Genomic DNA, 22,198 nt, shown 5'->3' with positions numbered 1-22,198 from the left:
ATAAGGATATTACTATAATTATATTTTTAAAAAATTATATAACAAAAAGCTTAATTAGCTCTTAAGCGCTTATTATAGGCTTCCCTTTAGCTTTTGCCTTTTCTCTTATACTTTTAACCTTTTAAAATAAAGTTATAGTTTCTATTAGGTTATTATTCTTAATTAAGTTTCTTTTTATAAGGTCTTTAATATAGTAGTTTAGTTAAAAAATAACTTCTTTATTAAGTTATTTATAAGTATTAAAAAAGAATTTATTTAGTTCTTATTAAGTCTCTTTTTTAGCTTTAATTTTTATTATTACTTAGTATTTATTAAGTAAGTATTATAATAATACTTTTATTTTATTTTTATTAAAATAACTTATAAGCCTAGTTAAGGCTTTATACTTATTAAAGAAATTAGTAATATTATAGCTATTAAAGGTAAAGGCCTTTTTAGTGTTTAGTAGTAATATCTTAATAGTTAACTAATATAAGTAATTTGTCTTGCCTTAATCAGGCTTAATAGACCCTTAGTCCTTAGTTATACTTATATTAACTATTATTAATAGGTTTACTATTAAGAGTTACTAGGCCTAGAAGTTTGTTGTAGTAAGGGAGTTTAATGCTAGATTAAAAAAAAGGCTTATATTCTTATTAGTTTAATTAGGACTTTTTTTGTATTATTAATAGCTTAAGCTTAAGTCTTTACTTTTATTTCTCTTAGTAGTTCTAAAGTTAGAAATCCTAGGACTAGTCTTAGACTTAGTGTTTATATTATTATTAAGGCTTTAGTAACTCTGGAAAGCTTTATTAGTAAATAAGGTAACCTAATTAGTTAGACCTCTAAGCTACCTTATGTTAGTTGTTAATAAGGTTAGCTTAGATATATTGCTAATATCTTAGTAAGCTAGTTGTAGGAAGTATAAATAGTATTAATTACTTTGAATTAATTTTAGGGTACTATATATAAAATCTCTTTAGAGTTACTACTTAACTTAGTCTATTAACCTAATTAGACTTAAAAATAGTATTTTATATATTCTTATAAGGTATTAGTTTATTATATTCTTAATTAAGTTTCTAAAAGGGGTACTTATTAAGTCTAAGCTAATCTTAAAGGAACATTAAATTTCTATTACTACTAATCTATTAATACTAAAATATTTAGTCTTTATTAATAGCGTAATATTAAACCTAATTAAACTAAGGCTTATATAATAATAAGATCTTAAGAAGTTCTAGGCTTAGTTTATAGTTATAATTATTTTATAACTTATACTAAGAGAGCTTTTTAGCTTATTAATCCTAGTAAAAAGTATTATTTTTATTTTATTATTTTTTTTTTTTATATCTTATAGGCTTTTTTTTTTAATTAGGTTTATTTAGTATTTACTTATAAAAGAATTACTTATATATAAGGTTTATTTAGCTATATTATATTATTATAATTAGTTATTTTTTTTTTTTATTTTTTTAAAGAATCCTGTTTTTCTTAGGTTTTATTTATTATAGTTTCTTAAGGTTAGGCTTACTTCTATATCTAGAACTAAGTTTAATTAGGTTAAAGATATTATTTTTTTTATATCTTTTTAATAGTATATTTTATTATTTAAAGCTCTTTTTAAAGTATAAATACTAAATTTATTATATAGTTAAAATAAAATAATAAGAAAATTAGTAATTTAATTTTATTATAAGATACTATTAAAACTATATAAGATAAATAAAGTTAATAAGTAGATAATTAATATATAAACTACACTAAACATTAAAGTCTTAGTATTATTATAAGTATACCTAGAGTAACTAATTACTCTAAGTAACTACCTTAATGCCTAGACCATAAAATACTACTTTTTTCAGGTTTTCCTTAGCCTAATCAAGGCTATAAGCAAACTAGAAAAGTGTATCCTTTACGTTTTATAGTCTATTTAGATTTATCCTTATTACTAAGTAGTATATATATATATATTATGATCTCTAGAGGAGGAGAATACCTTCTTAGACCTTAGAGGTCTAGTTAAGCCTAAGAAAACAAAGTAATAGTTACTTATTATACGTCTTATTTAGATATTAAAGTAATAAATTTATTTATATTTATCTAAGTGCTTATCTAAAGATGTTAAGCTTATCTATTTACTTAATAATAAGATCTTAATCTCTGTAATAGTATTTAACTAGAGCCCTTTTTTATACTTAGAAGAGTCCTACTTAGTCACGTCTGATTAGGCCTGTGATTATGTCTGTAGGCTAATAAAAGGAAAAATGAAAACGTAAAACCTTACCTTTTTCTAGTAGTTATCTAGGTTTTTAACTAAGAGGCCTATTATCTTATTTTAAATAATTTCTATAAGTTTATAAGTTACTTAAGATAAAGTAATTTTATATAATATTATTCTTAAAAAAGTTCTTAAAGTAAAAGTACTTTAGACTTTTAATAGGTCTAAGATTTTTATATAAAAGTAAAAATTTTATTATTTTATTAACTAAATAAATAAGTTAATACTTAAAGCTATTTAATTTAATAAAACTAAATATTTTTTTTAAATAATAGTTTAATTAAATAAATTACTTAATATATATTATTACTTAAGAATTTTAAGTATTAAGTAAAGTATTATTTAGTTTTATATTAAAGCTTTTATTTAAATTAATTTAAAAAATAATTTAATAATTAACGTTTTTATTTATATATTAATTATATTAAATACCTTTTTTTATTATCTTTAAATAGCTTTTTTTATATTAGTATTTAAGATATATATTTAATATATAACTTTAATATTTAAATTAGCTATTATTAAAAGAGGTTTATTATTAGTTTATTTAAGATTTATATTAATAATAAATTTATTAAAAATAAAAATCCTTAAAGTATTTAAGATTTTATTAAAATATTTAAGTTTATTTTTTATTTATTTAAGTCTATTTAAGTTAATAAATTCCTAAATATATTTTAATTTTACTTTAAGCTAAAAAGTTATATATTATAAAAGCTAATTACTTTAGGTCTTAAGCTTCTTTATAGCCTTAATAGAAATAAATATATTAGAGATATTAGTTTAAGAGAATAGAGATAGTTTGTTTAAGAGAGATTTTCTAGCTTATAGTACACTTTAGACATAGTGGTTTAAAGGTATAACATAAGCTAAGCTTATAACTATTATAGAGTTACTACTTAGGGTAAAAAAGACATAAGGAAAACGGCTTAGATTTCTATGTGTAGGATTGCTTTGTCTAAAACGAATAAATATGTATCCTGTGTGGTGGATCTGCACGAAGGGACCGGACTAATAGTTAATCCAGGCCTGGCGCAAATCTCACAAGGCTGCGCGATGCGCGTGAGGGCATCGCGACACTTTTGAAATATGTTTTTTTCCTAAGCTTCCAGGCTCTACTGTGCTATGTATAATTGTCTTTGTTGAGCGGGAGTGAAATAGTTGGTCAAACAAACCGCACTTCGGCAGCATACTGGTAGCGAGAAGGTTGCAATTCGATCGATGAAGATGGTGTTAATTGATTAGTTGTTAATTGGTTGATCTGCGTCGCGGTGTCGGGCGGGCGAGAGAGTGACGCACAGCGATCCGACAACCCAGGATCAACGGTTACGGGAACCGAGCTTTGAGGCGAACTACAGGCGGGCCTAGACCAGTAATTACCGCATCCTCATACCCCCTTGCTTCTGCATTGCGAGCTTCCCAATGGCTTTGCTTCACCAGAATTCCCCAGGGTCCTGCATGTGGCGCACGCCGTCGCATTACATATCGCGATTCTGTACCTCCGTACTTGCTTTGGGCAACATACTGCAGTGTCCGAATCAGTAATGAATTGTTGGCAGGGGAGGCACTCAAAGTTTTCGAATATAAATTCTAACTCTTATCAAAATAAATTAGGACCAGCAATATGTTATGTCCTTCGTCTGCACCCACCGCAATATAACTGTGAAGCTTGTGTCCTACCATGTTAATCTCCTTCTCTATTTTCTGCGGGCCTTGCTCTACATTCGACTGCATCGTCGCAGCTCAAGCATTGCGAGCATGGGCAATTTTAATCTGGTCTTCTGGCCCCTCAACTTTCTTTTGTGCCGCATGGTTCAACTCCCCCTCGTCCCCGGCGCTCGAATACCGGCATGCGCCTGATTGAGGTTCTCAAGGCGCCTCCTGAGCTCCTCAGATTCGGCCATCGCAGGCCTCGACGTGAGCGTCGATCTTACTTTCGCACGCAAAGCACGAACAACTCGCCTTATAAATGCTACCGTCCGAAGAATTAGAGCCTTGTTTCTCTGCATTTAGGAGGGTGAGAACGCATTGCCCTCTGTATTGCTTGAACAACCATGGTTATAATATATCACTCTAAAAGCATGCCCATGTTATTGTCTTGATAACTGATGCTCCCTACAAGGGGAGTATTTGATTCCGTTCTACAAGACAACTAAAAAGACTCAAGGTCACACGACCGAAGGCCTGGGCTCCGTGGTGTTGGAATATGTACATGGAAGTGAAGATGAGAAGCCTTTATAGCTCCTGGCAGTGAAAGAAAGAGTGACAAACCCTTGGGGGTACCAAGTCTTTCCACACTCAAAAGACACAGCATCCAACTACTTCAGCTTAGTAGTTCTCAGTGGCCTTGGTAATCTTGCCAGACTGAAGAGCAACGTCCTTGACAATGACTTCGTCTCCGTTGACGCTCGTGACACGGACCCAGCAAGTAGCACTGGGAAGAGTGCCGGTAATCTCCCACATGTTGGGGTCATGAAGAGTAGCGGTCTTCCAGGTCGCGCCCTCATCGCTGCTGACATCGAGCTTCTTGGTTCGGAGAGTGGCATTCTCAATGGTGGCTGCGAACCAGTACTGAGACGCGCCCCCGTGCATGTGGACCTGAAGGGGAGTGGAACTGGGAAGAGGGCAGGTGATCCATTCCCACGCAATGCCGTTAACACTGCCGCCAGAGTATCCGTTGGTCAGCTTGGACCAGGTGCCGGGGGTCATGTCCAGGTGGGTCGCGTTACCACCAGTGCGGTTGGTCACCTTGCATTGCAGTTAGTAAGAAGAAACCCAGGTGGGGGAAGATAATGTCTTGTTTGGTCTTACCATGATCTTGAGAGTCTTTCCCTTGTAAGTCACAGAAATGCAGCCGCCGCAGTTGGCACCGTTTTCCCAGATGTCATCAGAAACGCAGGTTGATCCGTCAATGCCAGCGGGCAGTTCGTAGTCGACGAAGCTGCAGGCGCCATCCTGCCAGCAGTTCTCCTCGGTGCAGCTGTCACCGTAGCGAGTTCCCAAGCCGTAGAAGGTTTCAGTGGATGCGGATTGCACTGCTGCTGCTGCAGTAGACGCGGTGGTAGAAACGGCCTCAGTCTGCTCACTTTGCGCGATGATTGGGTTGCTCGAAGAGGTCTCAAGGGCAGCCTCGGCGGCCTTCACCTGGGAAGATTGGATCGTAGGCTGAACGGGGGTAGCCAAGGTAGTGCTAGGAAGACGATCTGGTGTCATATACGGCAGGCTGACACCTACGGCGGTCGAGTTATGCCCATGCTTGGTGTGGTGGTGGTGAGACTTGATGCTTTGGGGTGCCTTGCAGCTCTTGGCCTCTGCAACAGCACAGACAGTAGCCAAGAGGGCGATGGCAAAGTGGGAAATTTGGGCGGCAATCATTGTAAATGTAGTAATTGGCAATCGAAAACTCGTTTCAAAGGGCAATGAAATGAGTGTAACAGCAGCACAATGAGTGAATGACGAAAAAACAAGCTAGCGAATGAAAGTAAACAAGTCCTTGCCGGGTGTGAGTGCTGCTGCCAAGAAAGCATTGAAACGTTTGGCGGAATGAAGCTTTTTATCTAACTCTACTGGTTTCTCATCACTGTCATTGCACTTTCCACAGGTCATCATTGACTAAGTTTTCCGACCTAACCGATCGAATTTCAATTGAGATTGTGCCTCCATTGGAACTTCAACTACAGAGACAACGCCATGAGCAGCTTCTAACGCATCATTGCGTGGGTTAAACAGGGCTGCTCCATACAATGCCCCTTCCAATTTATCTGAGATAGGCTAGAACCATATGACGGCCGATCATCCGTCCACCCATACTCGATAGCGAGATATGCGAGGTGCTCGTACCAGCCGCGAACACGATGCTTATGCTTGCGTAACCCCAGGCGAATTGGACATTAGGTCTCCACGGTTGTTCTGGTTCGGAGCTTGGATCAAAATTGTGTACCAAAAAGAAGACGCGGGAAGGTTGCAGTGACAATACCAAACGTGAGGGCACTTGTCACCTTGGCCCCTAAACATCTCAAACTTCACGTTTCTCGCCACCAAGGCATAATAAATCCAATCCCCACAGTCGGGCAGCGATCCGACAGGCCCATACACTGGTAGGAGGTAAACTTGATGTTGTGATATGTGTACTGAAAGAGTGGCCATAACGCTAACTGGTGATTTATTTAATGATTAGATGATCGGTGTGATACGAAGAGAAATAGACTGGAGATTCAAGGGTAGCCCAGTCACAACCCATCGTGTTTTGATTGGCAAAACTGTTTCCCCCGCAAAGGTATCGATGGCAATGTTCTATTTTTGATACCAGGCTTCTTACTTCATCAGCTCCCTGTACCATTTCTCTCCTCACGTCATGAACTTGACCTTTTAATTTTCCCGATGTCTTTTTCGGCTTCCGGAGGAAGTTTCTTGGTTCCTCCCATATCATCCCAGTACAGTCTAGACTAATATCTAGGAACATAAGGCCGTCAAATCTAGAATTCTGCGAGTAGTAGCAAAAACCGAGCCAGTCATGTTCATCTGCTTTTTCCCTGTACCTACGCTGCTCACACTGCCTGTTTCAGGTATGATATAGCCAAGTTATAAGCGACTATATGCAGGTGAACCGTAGATCAGGCCATTGAACTTGAAGATGTGGAGTGCAACGCCACAGTATGAGTAGATAAATCAAGGGTAGTGACTCGCTTCTCTGATTACAGCATCTTGAGCTGGACTGGAAATGATCTCCTACGCTAAACCTACATTCTCCTGATTTTACAGCTTTTCCCAAGTTTGGTAGCGATCTTGTATCTCAAGTATCTCTCTGTTTGTATTACCAATGTAATCCTTTTGTTGTGTGAGAGAATCTTTGACGGCATTAACCACGATTTGCTTGCCTGCATGATACTTTTCATCAAGAGTATTAACCATTACTTTAAGGCGTTCCTCTAGCACCTTCAATTTGTACGTAGTCCATTGACAGTAGCTTTCTGAGTGCTGCGAAATGGACCTGATAGACTTAAGGACAGAGTCTTCCTTTATGCATGGGTCGCAGAATCGAAAGACGTGATCATGGCGATCCGGTCGGCGCCACCAATGGCAGCAAGGCCCTGATGTTCGACATATTTGCCATGTAGAATGACGGCAGAGTCTTAATGGAATATCAGGTTCCTTCTGAAATGATATCTGAGGTTTTTCTTACCATGTGTGGGCCTCTGAAATTGACGATCTCCCTAGAACCGGTCTTCAAGGCCACCTCACCACCAACCATATTGGTAGCATCGCTCATCATAACAAGACACACAAAAGTGAACGTATCGTGGTGCCACTTGGTGACAGAAGTATCGCCATCAACTCTCAATTCCATATTCTCCTTATCGGTGACTGCACTCTGGATAGAGATCTTGATGCTGCCAACTTCTCACTGACTGTTAGGGACAAGATCTACTCCCGCAACCTTGGAGATGACTGCCAAGGTCTGTGGATCGTTCTAAACTTGATCCTTAAAAGGTTCGTATCTGTGCATCGTTTGAGTCTTGTGCTTATTCAATGTTGAATGGGAGATTTCTTTGGACAATGCCCTCCCAGTTAGCAAGGTGCAAACTGAGTGCTGTTAAGGCAGTTCTCCCATGCCCCATTAGTGAATGTTTCCCGCCTCATCACTTGAATGGCCTCCTGGGTTGGAAAAAAAGGAAACGGGTCTGAACAAGCGACAAGAGAGATGCTGGCATCGTTGGGAAGGGACAGGTTTCAAGAGATAGATACCTTTCGGGGTTGAAATTCTCTGGTTTATTCGTTGGTGCCGGACTCAAGTCGTCATTAATGATCGGCTTGAAATTCAGCTTCGTCAAAGAGGATGGAGTTGCTGATGTGACTTCTGCCATTTTCTCTTATTCGTGTTGCTTAGATCGAAGTATATTGAGAGATAGCGTGAAAACATGAAAATAAAATTGTCGATTAGGACTATCACTTGACTCATACATTTGGGTCCTCAATGTTTCTTGTCTCCTGATCGGAGGAGCCATTGTTTACATATCGGACTGAGTATATTGCAAATCAGACTCATTCGACACCAGGCCGCCTGACATTATTGTTCCTGACCCGAGAAGATCTGGCGATATCTGATCAAGACCGTAAGAGGATCATCCAGGTGTGCCTCGTCAACTTTCATGAGTCATGTTGACAGATATGGCAGATTCGCAAACTCAGCTCCGGCCGTTCTCGGCTTCCCAGAGGTGGAAACTTCTCGGATGCTCATCGGAACGGTGATCCCGATCCCTGGCTCCCGCTCCAAGACCATTACACCCGAGACATGCATGTCACTCCACATTGCAATATGCCACATGCATGCCGACGATCCTAATACCACATTAAACACCATGAATCTTCCTTGTGATGACGGGCTTTTTGGTGAACCGTTATTGGTGCTGACTTGAGAGGCGATAAATGTACCTAAGCCGGCCTATTAATAGATGGGATAGATTGGGCATATGTTTACTCTACTCAATATTCAAGTCTCACATTCTTACGTCACACGACACAGGTTCTAGCATGTCCTTTCCCAAATCTTAGTTGACAAACCCAGGCCTATTTATTGGAAAGTCGTATATCAATGGGCGATGGGTGTCGTTGACGTGAAACAAGACTTTCCAAATCTTCAAACCCTGCATCCGAGGAACGCCTTGGAGCATGCCCTGAGTCCAATATCGCTGACTTGACCAACGACATTGAAGCTGTAGCCAAGGCTTTTCCATTACAGAAGGCAGTTTCTGGTTTCCAGCGTGGACGCATCATTGGACGCGTCTCCGATATTCTGGTCGAGAATGGGAAGATCTTGGCAAAAGCATGACTGCCAAAAATGGGAAGTCAAGACATCGATGCAGCGGGGACCCATGGTCCTCTAACGAATGGTTTCGGCAAGGTAGCAGAGCACATTCAAGACACAGTTAGCTATTTCCTCCCAGGCGGAAACCGACTTCCGTCTATTGGGAAGAACTTTCATGAGCTCACAATCCTAGGTGACGTTAACGACTCTGTGAAAGTCATGCAAGAAGAAACCTTCGGACCTCTCGCAGCACCAACGTAATTCACAACCGAGAAAGAGTCTTTCGAAAGAACCAAAAGTCTGAGGTGGGATTAACGTTGTACATTATCTCAAATGATCTAGCCAGATCTCATCGTGTGTCGGAAACTTTGGAGTATGGCATGGTTGCCATTAACAATGGCTTTATTTCAGACGCTTGCGCATTGTTAGTCACAGAAGCGCTGTTGATTACTTTCAGAGACTTAAGAGATGAACTCACCAACGAAAGGTTTGGAGACGTAAAGTATTCTGGGCTCGGTCAAGAAGGGAGTGAACACGGTCTGAAACCCCACTTTCCATCATAAATTATAGTCACTGGGGATTTTAGTGCCAACTTGTGATAAGAGAGGCATTCTTACGAAGTAGGGTCGACTGCCATTTCATCTTGCAACACCTGCTACATGGCGTGTTGCCTCGCGTTGAATGGGGGAGCCTGCATTCTTGTTCCACGACAAAAACCTCTTCAGCGACTTCAGTATCATTATCGAGTGTCGTTAAAATTTCAATCTAGTTTCGCTTTTGTTCTACATATCAAAGCAGTCCCTCCTAAACAAGGTGCAGGGTTCCGTTGTTGTTTCCGATTCTCTCGTCCAAGTTGATAGAGCTGCGGACCCACTGTCCGTTCCGGGACAGCTCGGCCTCAAGGACCTGGCCACCCTGCACCAGGCGCGCATCCCGAGCAGAGGCACCAAAGTTGCCACCAGAGCTTCCGCCACGGCCTGGGATCTGAAGGACCTGACCAGGCCAGATCTGGTCCGGGTTGGGGATGTTGTTGAGTCTGGCTATCTCTTCAAATCCGACGTTGAATCTTGCGGCGATATTGCGGAGGGTGTCACCCTGCTGAACGGTGACGGAAGAGTCACCGCCGCCGCTGCTTCCAGAAGACCAGCGGAAGCTACCCTGGTCATTTTCGAGGATGCGGTTCAGGCTAATGGTGCTGCTCTGCCATTCGCCGTCGCGACGCTTGCACGACGCGTGGAGGTTGTACTCTCCGTGTGCATCAAGGCGGATATCTCGGGAAGAGCCTGTGAAACCGCCGGCGTAGTTGCCGCTGCGGGGTTTGTCGTCGTTGTGGCCGCCGTGGTGGTGCTCCTCCGGACGATCATGCGGCCGGTCGTGGTCATTCTTGTGGTCATTCTTCTTCTCCTCGTCGCGCTTGTCCTTCCAGTCAGATACACCATCCTGGAGCTTGTGGCCGGCAAAAGCGCCGGCAACGGCACCGATCAAGGTGCTTGTCTTGCTATGGCCAAAGTTGCCGCCGACTTTGTGACCGCCGAAAGCACCAGCAGCGCCACCGGCCAATGCACCCGTTAGACCACGCTCACCATCCTCACCTTCCAGGCCAGCGGAACCAGGCGGGCCATCATTACGGTAGCCCTGATTCTGGTGAGGGAGAGGCGAGAAGTTTTGCTGGTGATGCTGAGGAAGTTGACCGTATCCCTGATGGCCTTGGCCGTGCTGGAAGAAGTTCTCAGGACCTCCTTGGGAAGAGTAGTATGAGTTGGCCTCACCAACGTGAGGGCGATCTTGCTGGTAGCCACCTTGTTGGTAACCACCCTGCTGGTAGCCGCCGTTATTGTTGTATTGGCTCATGATGGCGATGATGATTAATGGATGGATATCAAGCTTTGTGGTTATCGTTGGTGATGTCTCGGATCAGATACCGGGACTTCCATCTTGAATGCGGGGAAATGAGGATTATATAAACTTCTTTGAGCCTCCAAATACGGGTCTACGAAGCTTGTGATACATAAGAGTATTTACACCGCCGCCATGGTGGGGAGAGGCTCATGAAAGTCTCGACTCAGGAGGTCCGCGCGTATCCCCTTTTCGGTCCAATCGGGACTACCGCGTCAAGGTTCACGGCCCACCGCGCAGGCACAGCCCCGGATATCGGCACGGCTCTTGGTATGTAAACAGACGCGTCCATGTCTGGGCACCCTCGGGCCTCTGCCACGTAGCTTCTCCTGATGTTTCTTAAAGCTTCCGAATAGGCCAGACAGAGCTAAACAGGACTCAATGGGGCCGTCAGGAGCCCTTCCCCCAAAGACCCGCCAAAAGCCCCTCGATGTCCATGAGGCCCCCCAACAGCGCCACAATGAGCCCTTCAAACCAAGATAATCGGATTCCGTGCCACCCTGAACCCTTTCCCCGCACAGTGGCTGAGGGAAGAATGGTGTTAGGTACCTCGGAAGGTAATAATATCCGATGTTTCTCAGAAAGAGACCAGCTGATGAAGCGTGGCGGTGAAAACCCACAGCATTCAGCGACAACAACATGCAGTGTTCGGTGACATCCACAAGGTTCGCATTCACGTATTAGTTATCCGAGTGCGAATCCAACATCTGGAGCTTATCTGCTTAGAATTTTACCGAACGGCACATTTTGGATAATATATAGGAAGTCGTTTACTAGACCAAAGAGCTCCGCATTGACTGGCCGGGTTCCAAGTCCACCTTCTTCGTCTACACTAATTGTCTGCGGAGTCCCACTTCAGTCTCGTTTATCGCCATCGCCGTCTCGTGTTCGTCAACCGTAGAGTGGATCCACACACTGGATCGGCGTCCCCGGGCTCAACGAACCAAACGCGTCTAATGATCATCCACTAGTAGCAAGCAGATGATGATGATTGCCCTTGTGGAGTTACCGAATAATATGCCGATAGCCCATCGTTCTTGGAGAAAAAGGCCGTGGCCGTGAGCATCTCTACAGCCACAAGCCAGACGAGTGCAATCCTAGTTCCATGTGATTAAAGACGAATACGACAAGGAATTCTACCTCTGCTAACGTCCTGGGCTCACAAAATCTGGGATGGATAAAAATCTTTTGGCGCAAATGATGATTTGAATCACCAAGATCTCGGCAGAAGTAAATTTAACCAGCTTTTGCAGACAGCATTCGTCAAAGTATGACGCGACTTGTTTGATTGGTCTTCCCACTATCTTTTGCGTATTTGGCCGCTTCAAGTGTCGTGATAGCACAAAAATATTGTGGAGAGTATCAGTATATCGAACAAAAACAGGCCGGGTTATCTTGATTAACACTACCAAAAACATTTCGAAGTCCTTTTTCGTGCCATGTCATTACTACCTGAACCAGCATCTCTGTAGAAAGACAGTTTGCTAGCCATAGAAGTCTTGTCTCTGGCAGCTCTTTATCTTTACTCGATATACCAGAGTAAATCTGCTCAACTATACCTAAGCTGACACCCCTACTGTTTCTTGGGTTCGTTTGATATTTATTCAACACGAAACAGAAGCTTTCTCAATTAATTCGGACAGCATAACTGGAATGGCTGCACACCCAGCTTCCAGAAGAAAATCTTGGAAGAAGAGCAGTCGCTCGTTGTCGTAATCTCTGGTGGACACCATACACAATGTACCAGCACTTTTCTTGCTCCGTGGGTGTACCCATGAATATGCAGGATGCCGATATTATAACACTGCTCGATCCACCGAGCATACTATGCACACAACGTGATGCGATTTCCAGCCTTCAAGTTAGACTCTCACATCTGCTCTCATCATTATCACCAGTAAGAACCCGTAGCCTCTCCGTGTACAATTCCCTACTTCTTTCACAGCTGTTTACAAGTCGGAAAAATCACCGCTCGACAAGTTTCTCCAAGCAACAAGGTATATTCCTCACACAACGGTTGGCCACGCTGAGGGAATAGAGAATTACTCGGGTTAAGTTTCTAAACTCCGTAGACGCCACGCCAAAGGGCACAAGAGGGTTGACCTTGCTCTATCACCAGGTTCGTATCATCAACTGTGAATCACACTACTACTTGTTCAGTATCGATATCTGGTCATCGACTGACATAAGTATTTATTTTTCAGTGTGTTATTTTGGTGACAAGGCCACTGCTTCTGTCTGCTTTATAACAAGAAATAGAGAGATTCGATGCTGGTCAGGGAAACAGAGAAAACCTGTCGGCCACTTTGAAAACCTTGATTTCAACGGGTATTCTGAAGAAACTTCAGATATTATCAAGCGAAGTTAGCCTCCTGGGTGAGTATCCTAGTGTAGCTAGGTGGTGTTTTTGGTGAAACCTTAATTGGTGAACATATTGAACAGAAATCTTCCTGCCCTTTGAACTTGAGTATTCTTACGTAGGGCCATTCGTTTGACGATCGCAAATGCAATCTGCCGTTCCGCATCCGACATGGATGGATCGGCTTCAAGCCAGTAGGTATATTTCATTCTAGACCGCATGATCCTCAGAGGCAATCCCGTTGCGGAGGTTCGGAAAGCCGAGTTTATTTACCCGGAGTGGTTGTTCAAAGAGCTCACCGGACGGTTCAGTGAGAAGGGCTTCCAACGAAGGAGACTGTGGGTGTCAATCGAGGCAAGCGACAACAGACGTTGCCATGAATGAGCAGGACTTGCTGTCGATGACCACCCTCGGTCGATCACAGGCGCATACTGGTCGTTTCTCGGAGTTTCCAGACAATACTAAATTTCCTCATAAAATCGGTATCTTGTCTAAGGACTTCTTCTCGATTGTGGAACAGATGAGTAGTCAAGACGATTTGACCTTTTCGACATTAGAATTAGGACAGTTTTGGAGATAGCTCGGACAGAGTGGAAGTAATCGAGTGAATGGTGGTTTGCACTATCCAGTTTATCTATCATTAATGGGTTCTCTTAATTGCATCATTTTCTGGCGTTATCTTTCTATCGAAGCTAGGTTGCTTCGTGACTCAGCACGCGCCAACGGATGATTTGCTTGATTCTGAATATGAACAGTAAAGCCCGTCAATTTGTGGTACACAAGCGATCATTCATCAAGTTCTTGTGACAAAATGTGTATCCATAGAATTTCTATCCTATTAGCTACCATCCGGTGTGATAATATCCATCCCAGGTAAGTTGATGTTGTACGTGTGGGTGCTGCTGCTGCATATGGATTGGCTGGTATCCTGGATCCTGCTGCCACATTGTTGGTTGCGTCTGGGCTGGGGTTGTGGGAGAGGTCATCGTCGTAGATACTGATATTACCGAAGCATGCTTCATATTATAGCCTTGGTCAAGGAGAGGAACTTCCATGTTGGGATCCGGCTGAGCGATGTGCGTAGCGTGATAGCCGGCAGGCATGTGGCCCGTCAAGCCGTCTTCCAAACCGACTATTGGACTTGTCAGTGCATTGCAATCAAGATGCGACCCTTTTCTCTTAGTGTTCCTAACTTACAAGCGAGGATGTAAAAGATTTCAGCCAAGATCGGTGCCCACGCCGCCAGAGCAAGAACCTGGCCAAAGGTCCATTTGTCGTTTTTGTCGAGGCCATCAGCTGCGTCAATGATCTTCTGACGGAAGTAAGTAAAATAGGCCAAGATCCCCCACATGATAAGCATGTTGATCCAAGCGATCATAATTCGCCACATAGATCGCCATCTTTTGACCCATGGCTTGTCGACCATGCCCGGAATCTTGAACCCAGTAGTGACAAAAACCGTGAGGACAAGCCACAAAAGTGGTAGGCCGACAACCAAGAACTGTGTGGCTTTGACAACGTGCCAGTACTGCGAGCCGCGCTGATCACATTCAAAGTTCCTTTGGCCGCTCTTCCGAAGTGAGTAATCGAGTTCACCTCTCGGGGCAAGGTAGACGACGGTAACGCTGAGACCCCAGAGAAGAAAGAGAACCGACCGGTGCAGCCACTTCCGGTGTCCGTCGTGTTTGGCAAGTGCATACAGCAGCATGACGGGGAAGACGGAGAAGTTTGAGGCGATCAGCGCTAGGGCCATCTCGTAGACTGCGTCGGGTGAAGGGAGGTCTGGATTCGCTCCAGTTCTCTCCATGACATTGGTCGCACTGGCGTACACGGACGCCCCCAGCATGGCCACTGAGATCAGCATTGCACCACCCAAGAATATATCTAACGATCCGCGGAAAGCATCAAATATTCTACTTCCAAATCCTTGTTTATGTGTTGGTCGGGGTTTCTCGTACACGTTCTTATGTAAATGTTGTCGCATTTGGTGAATAGTGAAGGCTAGAAGGTACATTGTCGCTAGAATCCCTTCAAGATAGTAGGAGACGACCACCTGATATTAATCAGTTTGTGAGACTTATCTAACTTTAGTCGGCGATACATACCCCAATTCCACACAGGTCTTGGTTTCCGGTGTACCCAACAGCCTTGCAGAATTCAGTTGGGCAGTGTGGCTTTGGACCGTATAAAACAGTCGAGTTGAAGCGTTCGCTGAAGAGATAGTACTCGGGAATAGTCGAGTTTTCAGGGTACGGGGTATGATACATATTGTACGCAAACCACTTAGCCACTTCGTCAAATGTCGTGTGATATCCCTTGGGCATGGCTGACGCATAGTAGATCATTGCCGATTCAACGCTCATTCCTATTGTTGTCTTCGGATCCCAGGAATCTGTTTGCAGCATAGCTGATAGCCAATGTCCCCAGTGAGAGCAGTTGCGGTTGAAGTCAAGCTGTTCCCAGGTCAGGTTCTTAGAACCCGAGGCATCGGTTCCTGGAACCCAGAGGTCCATTTCCTCCCAGTAGCTGGAAGCCATAGCGAGACAGGCAGCAGCTTCGTTGTGCCTTGATTGGCAAATTCAACCTCCTCAATAGACAATGGGAAATGACGCAAGTGGATTTGGATGCATGATTGAGGACAAGAAGTCTGGGCAGTCAGGGTTCAAATCTGAGCGGGACACAGAGACACTTTTAAGTGCTACATCCTCCAGGTAAACGTCTTCAGCTTTGGTTTCTTGGCATCAATCTCAGGTCTACAGCCGCAATTCCTTCCTTTATCCCAAGCGTCAAGAATTGTCTGTTATTTGGGCCGGTTCGATGCGGCTGAACGCCATGCTGACGGCTAAGACGAAAAATGGAGTGACTGATCGCGAATAAAATCAGGTAGTGCAGTCACTAGCGTAAGCCACCCACCCTAAAGCGATTTACGAATGTGCACCTAGCTGGTTCCCAACAAGGCTAGCCATTCACAGTGTCTACAAAACGCCATCTCGCTTTTGGAGTATCTGCCTATGGAGAGGTTAAGTCGTAAGCTGGCCGTTGGTGGTTAGGGACAACTTCAGTGAGACCTACGGGAACGTTTAGTGTTATCATCAATAATAGATCAGTTAGAGATGATCTTGCCAATTCCATTACAGCATGGCAGTTCGATTGAGCAAAGATGTACATCTTGACAAGTTTGATGTTGTTTCCAACATGTCTGTTCCAATCGTCCTTCCTTGCCCAGCCGGCGCCTCTTTCCTCAGTATTGTTGCATACCATATATGGACAGAAGTACCGGTTGATGTGCGGGGCTGAAGATGAGAAATCATTTGGATTTACACCGGAATGAGCTACAAGTGTTGTGCAGAAAGTATTTTGTAATGCAGTCATTGTCGATGGACGACTATAAAGTTTCTGTCTTACAGTACTGTCTGGGAATTTACTGACCGATCTGCATGTTCGATAACTTCCGGCATGACTTGGATATCAAGTCCTTCAAGGCTACTGTCTACGAATATTACTTTTAAGATTGTCCATATTCTACACAGGCGGTATCTGGAAACAATCATAGTCAATGGCTTGTATCGCTCAGTTACGAGCCAAACAAAGTCGATCTGGCGTCGGCGCGATCCGGGGTGAATGCACTAGCGTCGGGAACTTGTGGTGGCGGAGTGAAACAGGGGCACAAATCCTCCGTCGCTGCCACATCGCGCGATATTCTCTAGCTTGTGGCAGGGGATTGCCGCCTTGAAATACTGAGGGACACTATTGTCATAAGACAATTCGTGACTGCTCACTGGCGAGGAACATGCCGGTAGGCGCACCCAGCAGTCTTCGCTTGATAGGTAGCGACAGCAGCCCTAGCACTAGTTTGGCCTTTAACAAATACATCAATTATTCTGACTGTTTTAGACAACCCCGTTGCAGCCACCTGCTAAAGAGAATATTTCCCTTCTTGGCATCATCTGTTCGAGTCAGCCTTACTGTTCTGCCTACATCGTCATGGCTGGACGATGGCTCCGACTAACGACCTCGCTCATGAGGCTCTTGCTCGTGATTAGCAGATGGCTGATTCCTCCTCAATCGCAATGACGGCATTTCTCATGGTTCCGAGCACATTTATATTCCCAAACAGTCATAGTTCTATTATTCTTGGTGGTGCGATGACCGATCTGGCGATGCTTTCGGTATGTCACATGTTCACCTACTCTTCCCACCTCAACTGCAGTATGTCTTAAATACTGAAACTATCGCGGCACTCCACTTCGGAGCCTTCGTAGTTCTGGTAAGCCGGTGATTATGTTCGACTTTACTGGTTTCCCAATGCCTTGGGGTGGGAATGCCCCTTGAGTCCCGTGCACATCCACAACGGATGTTACCTTCATCTTGGGGGCGTCACCTAAGCCGGCCCACGAAGGTTCTTCGACCCAGTGGCATATATGCGTCACCCCGCAATGGAAATGAAGACGCCCACTGTCACGTAAGACTGCATACCACTGAATGGCAACTTTGGACACGACAAGGGCATCAACCACTGCTTCCAAACCTTCTCGGAAAACTACGAGGTTCATTGTCGCATGGATGCGGTCCTCGTGGTATAAATTCGCCGTAATCTACGGATCCGTGGTCTTACTCGCTGAGTAGCACATCGCTTACCAACCTCACAGAATAAAGTGTAGTCGTCGTTGGCAATGACTGAGAAGGTTCTGCACGCAACCGCAAGGTACAGATGAAGCGTTGTTGGCTCTTGGCAATGACACATGGGACTATGTACGGCTTCGGACGCACGCCAGAGCGTTCTCATTCTTTTTGGTACCTGCTTTCTACGACCACTGGTGCTCAAGGACATTTGTTAGTTACTGGAACAAGTTGAACAATACGTTTCCTGAAGATCAGCGCATGAAAGCTCGTCTGGGGCGAGTCTTTCTGCTCCTTTACTAGATGAACGTGGCCATGACCGGGGTAGCGACTGTCCTAATTTACAAGAGACGACAAACGAATGGAAATATCAAGAGCTGGGGAGAAGGACAGCTTCTAAACGACGCCTGAGTCTCGGAGATGGAACCTTTGGCTGATATGAGGACGGGAGATGTAGAAGACCCTTGTTCTTGTGACGGAGACGAAGTTATAGTTTTACAGAGTCCACGCAACTGAACAAGGTTGTAGGAAGTGAACGAAGGCCGGTGTAAGGTTCATTATCTGAGCTACCACCCATACATTTGAGCTGGATTGCGTGGTATATTGACAATGTCTCTTGAAACAACGTTTTGTCTAAATGAAGTACTGCTGTTCACTTTTTGAAGCTTTGAAGCAGTCCTTGAAGGTTTATAAACCTGCAATACCTCTCCGACGGCTCGAAAATATGCACTTATAGCTAACACCTCTATCTCTGTTGGGAATGTCAGTTGAAGTCTCTTTTCTCATTTAAGACCCCCGCAACATCTTGATGATGGCTCCTCGCTCTGGACGCTATTCTGTCGCGAATACCTTCGCCGAGCGTGTCTTCCAGTACCTTGAAGACAACCGCCCCTCTGACGCTCAAGCCGACTTCTCAAGCCCGTTGCCCAAGAAGCAGAAGCCCGTTAAGCCAAAGGCTGCAGGTCCCCAAACTCTACCAGCCCGCAGCAACACAGTTGAATCTTCTGATTTCTACTCTCAGTCTGAAGCTTGTAAGCCCACTTTTCAGCGCGCCGGCCCCACAGACAACAGCCATGTCCAACGACTAATAGCTAGCTACGAAGCCCGTTCACATGGGGCTGAGGAGGTGGCCTTGGGAGCTGGTCGTCGTGAGCGCGAGGCTGCCGCTGCAGTAATCTTGTCGCTTCAAGATAGTACTCCTGATGCTCAACAGGAAAAGTCGTCTTTTTGCCATGGTTGCGTTGCTGAGGAGGAGAAAGAATGGATTAAGGTCGTTGATGCCGATTTGGACTAGTTAGCAGTATTGGTCACTTCAAGATCAGCTTTTATTGTTGCTGGTCCCCAAGTAGCTAAAAAGGAAAGGAAAACTATACAACATATGTATTCCCCTTGTCACTGACTCAACTATTGATCTAACTATTTCGCTGTTACCGACTCAGCAATACAATTAGGCTTAAACCAGCTACATAAGCCTTTACGTCAAGCAGACAGCAGTCAACCCAAAAGCCAGTGCAAGTGTTAAATCGCGGTTTCATCATCGCAAACGTATCGGTCCATTCGGCAGGGCTCAGAAGAAGACCCTATATAATGAGACTCTTCGAGCCGCCAAGGGTGTTTACTGGAACAATGTTATCATCTATTCCCCCCTACTTAGTCAATAAGGCCCTGACGTTACGATGACGGCGTATCTCCGATCCACTTCGCGGACAGTATAAGTAGGCTTGTCGGCATCCACTGTTGTACTCGACTCGGCTTACTCAGCTCAGCAGGGCGGAATATTAAGTTCATCGTCATCCCCACCTCGTTTCGGGATTGCGTCTGAGACGGAACTTGGCAACAGTCGAATACAGCTTCAGTCCGTAAACATGAGGACGCTTACATTAGATTTCTTTCTTACGATACTCAGTGGCACCATTCTCCACCCTCTCATCTCCCTTTTGGTGCCATGTGGACTGGTTCTGTCGGGATATGAACCCAATCCTGTTGAAATGGGGACTGACTTTGCGTCCATGAGATGGACCGTATCGTCATCCTGCAGGATGCGTTTGGCGTTGTGGTGCGTCGCCTTTTCCTGGGCTATATCGCTAAACTGCGTCTGGAACCGTAAGGCGCTCAATCCGGCGCCTAAATCAAAGCCAGACTTTTCGCAAGAGGTAGTTGTCGTTACCGGAGGTAGGTCATATGATAAGTCTTATCCGTCCCGATGCTCTGGGGGATATGCTGTTGACACACGCGCAAATGAAGGGTCCACCGGTATCGGTGCCAAACTCGTTCGCAAACTGGAAGCTGCTGGTGCCATGGTCATTATACTCGATGTAGCACCCCTAAGCTATATGGCCGGCCCCAAGACGTCGTACATAAAGTGCAACATCGGCTCGAGCGACGACGTCCGTGCAGCAGCCAAAATCATCCAGCATCAACACGGCCAAGCATCCATGCTCGTTGCCAACGCCGGAGTCGTCCGTGGAAAGACAATTCTGGATGCCACCGACCAGGACCTCAAGTTGACCTTTGACGTGAACGTCCTCGGCCTCCTGTGGACTATTCGCGCGTTCCTCCCCGGCATGATTTCTAAGAATCACGGCCACGTGCTCGTCACTGCATCTTCGACAGCCTTTGTAACGCTGGCCGGCATGTCAGACTATTCAGCCTCAAAAGCCGCGGTCAATTCGCTGATTGAAGGCCTCCATACCGAACTTAAGCACAGGCACGGCAACCCTAGCGTGGCAATCAGCGCGATCTACCCCGCAACCATCGGTACAGCTATGTTCCAGGACCTGGACGTCCCCAATACGTTCATGACGCCCATACTGGATCCGGAAGAGGTTGCCCAGAGAATGTTTGATATACTATCCAAAGGCCAAAGGTACGTTTTGGCCGGCTACTTCATTCTGTATCCTAGAGATCCCACCCCCGTTGACTGACTTATTCTTTTGATCCTGCAGTGAGACCGCTTATATGCCGGCTTTTGCCGCAGTGCAAACGTGGTGTTGTGTGGTGCCGACCTGGATTCGCATATGGGTTCAAGACGTAGGGGGCCACATGTCAGACAAGATGGGAAGGAAGAGGAACGAAGGATAACGCATTTGGTTGTAAAAGCCTCTCAGCGGGAAGTGTTTTTCAACGGCCGTCTCAGGTAAGGCACATGCACATTCAAACCATAATTGGAGTCTGCTCTCTCTTTACCATGTCGACCCTTGTCAACATTCAATTCTGGTTTGTGAGTGGGTCAGGCTCTTATCAACACAAACTAGGCGTCCATTCCATGTATTGAATATGTTGTAGTCCTGATACTATTTCGCCGGAACTACATGCAGCACAAACTAAGCGACGGAGAAAAATCAGACCGTCCTCGAGTAACCCCCAGAAACGGCGCTTGCTAGGAGAAGAGGAAAGGAAGGTTATCGGCAAGATAGACGACGAATTAATGTGATCAGGAAGGATTTTAACGACGTAGTAGGGTCTGCAATGCATGGTGATGTACACCTGATGTGACTAGGAGGGAGCGGATATGTTGATAAAGGGCTTTCGAGGGTCTTGGAAGAGTATTTGTTATTGGAGGTAGGTGCTCGGAGCTATGGAAGCTTCCCAGCACTGAGGGAGAGCGCGGGGTTTAGACGCAGAAAGGAACCTGGTATGGGAACTCTCGCAACAGATTTGAGAGAGTACAATAGGCAAGAGCGCTCTTAGGTGCAGCGGAAGTAGACAGCAGAAGGCGAATGAAGAGCGGAAAGTAGAAGATACCATCATGAATCTCCACCAAACCACTCTTTCCACGACTACCTATGAATCCCTCTGCTGCTAGGGGCTGATTCTGTAAAAGTCAACTCTTGCCCGGCTCTCCTGATTTGATCTGTCCTTTCGCGTCTCATTCCAACAGCGTGCCCTTTCCCGTAGATCTATCAGCCCACTATCCTCTTTGCTCCGGTATCTTGTTCCTTTCCCCTGGGCCATGCCACTTCTTTTGCGTCGGTCCCTTCTTTCTGCGGCGAGGCAGGTCATGTAGCTTACACCTAAGCCACATTTGTAACAGGGTATATGTACGTTTCAATAAAGCTGCTGCTTTCGAGCAAGCACTCATCAAATAGTACAGTTGGCCGGCTCCGCTCTTTTTTTTTTTTCTTTTTGCCAACTTTTCAACAGTTGTAGGCTCGAATCGCATATCTTCCGCGCTTTTGTTTTTCTCCCACAAGAAAGTATGATCTTGCTTTGCTTACCCTAACTTACCTCAAGTACCATTTGAACCGACTAAAGCAGC

General features: G+C 44.5%; 6 protein-coding genes across 6 annotated transcripts; 2 read left to right on the top strand and 4 right to left on the bottom strand.

Annotated features, from left to right (window-relative positions):
* Window positions 1–4,588: 4,588 nt before the first annotated feature.
* On the bottom strand, window positions 4,589–5,635 carry ColSpa_11539 (expansin-like protein 5; the record flags this gene model as incomplete). The annotated part of the gene is made up of 2 exons (XM_049277751.1): window positions 4,589–5,008; window positions 5,072–5,635. 2 exons carry the CDS (start codon window positions 5,633–5,635, stop codon window positions 4,589–4,591), a joined length of 984 nt encoding a protein of 327 aa, XP_049133708.1.
* A 4,234-nt stretch (window positions 5,636–9,869) lies between these two features.
* Window positions 9,870–10,916, bottom strand: ColSpa_11538 (uncharacterized protein; the record flags this gene model as incomplete). Its single annotated transcript, XM_049277750.1, has 1 exon — window positions 9,870–10,916. One exon carries the CDS (start codon window positions 10,914–10,916, stop codon window positions 9,870–9,872), a length of 1,047 nt encoding a protein of 348 aa, XP_049133707.1.
* Window positions 10,917–14,162: 3,246 nt separating this feature from the next.
* Window positions 14,163–15,166, bottom strand: ColSpa_11537 (uncharacterized protein; the record flags this gene model as incomplete). The annotated part of the gene is made up of 2 exons (XM_049277749.1): window positions 14,163–14,452; window positions 14,518–15,166. The coding sequence occupies 2 exons, from the start codon at window positions 15,164–15,166 to the stop codon at window positions 14,163–14,165; spliced, it is 939 nt and encodes a 312-aa protein (XP_049133706.1).
* Window positions 15,167–15,407: 241 nt separating this feature from the next.
* Window positions 15,408–15,857, bottom strand: ColSpa_11536 (uncharacterized protein; the record flags this gene model as incomplete). The annotated part of the gene is made up of 1 exon (XM_049277748.1): window positions 15,408–15,857. The coding sequence occupies one exon, from the start codon at window positions 15,855–15,857 to the stop codon at window positions 15,408–15,410; it is 450 nt and encodes a 149-aa protein (XP_049133705.1).
* A 2,894-nt stretch (window positions 15,858–18,751) lies between these two features.
* ColSpa_11535 (uncharacterized protein) lies at window positions 18,752–19,234 on the top strand (the record flags this gene model as incomplete). Its single annotated transcript, XM_049277747.1, has 2 exons — window positions 18,752–18,971; window positions 19,032–19,234. The coding sequence occupies 2 exons, from the start codon at window positions 18,752–18,754 to the stop codon at window positions 19,232–19,234; spliced, it is 423 nt and encodes a 140-aa protein (XP_049133704.1).
* A 745-nt stretch (window positions 19,235–19,979) lies between these two features.
* On the top strand, window positions 19,980–20,864 carry ColSpa_11534 (epidermal retinol dehydrogenase 2; the record flags this gene model as incomplete). Its single annotated transcript, XM_049277746.1, has 2 exons — window positions 19,980–20,112; window positions 20,185–20,864. 2 exons carry the CDS (start codon window positions 19,980–19,982, stop codon window positions 20,862–20,864), a joined length of 813 nt encoding a protein of 270 aa, XP_049133703.1.
* Window positions 20,865–22,198: the final 1,334 nt, after the last annotated feature.

This window comes from Colletotrichum spaethianum (assembly GCF_022836535.1).
Source record: "Colletotrichum spaethianum MAFF 239500 DNA, contig47, whole genome shotgun sequence".
Classification (NCBI taxonomy): Eukaryota; Fungi; Ascomycota; class Sordariomycetes; order Glomerellales; family Glomerellaceae; genus Colletotrichum; species Colletotrichum spaethianum.
Note: the sequence above shows the minus strand (reverse complement) of the source record. Positions and strands in the feature narration are given on the sequence as shown.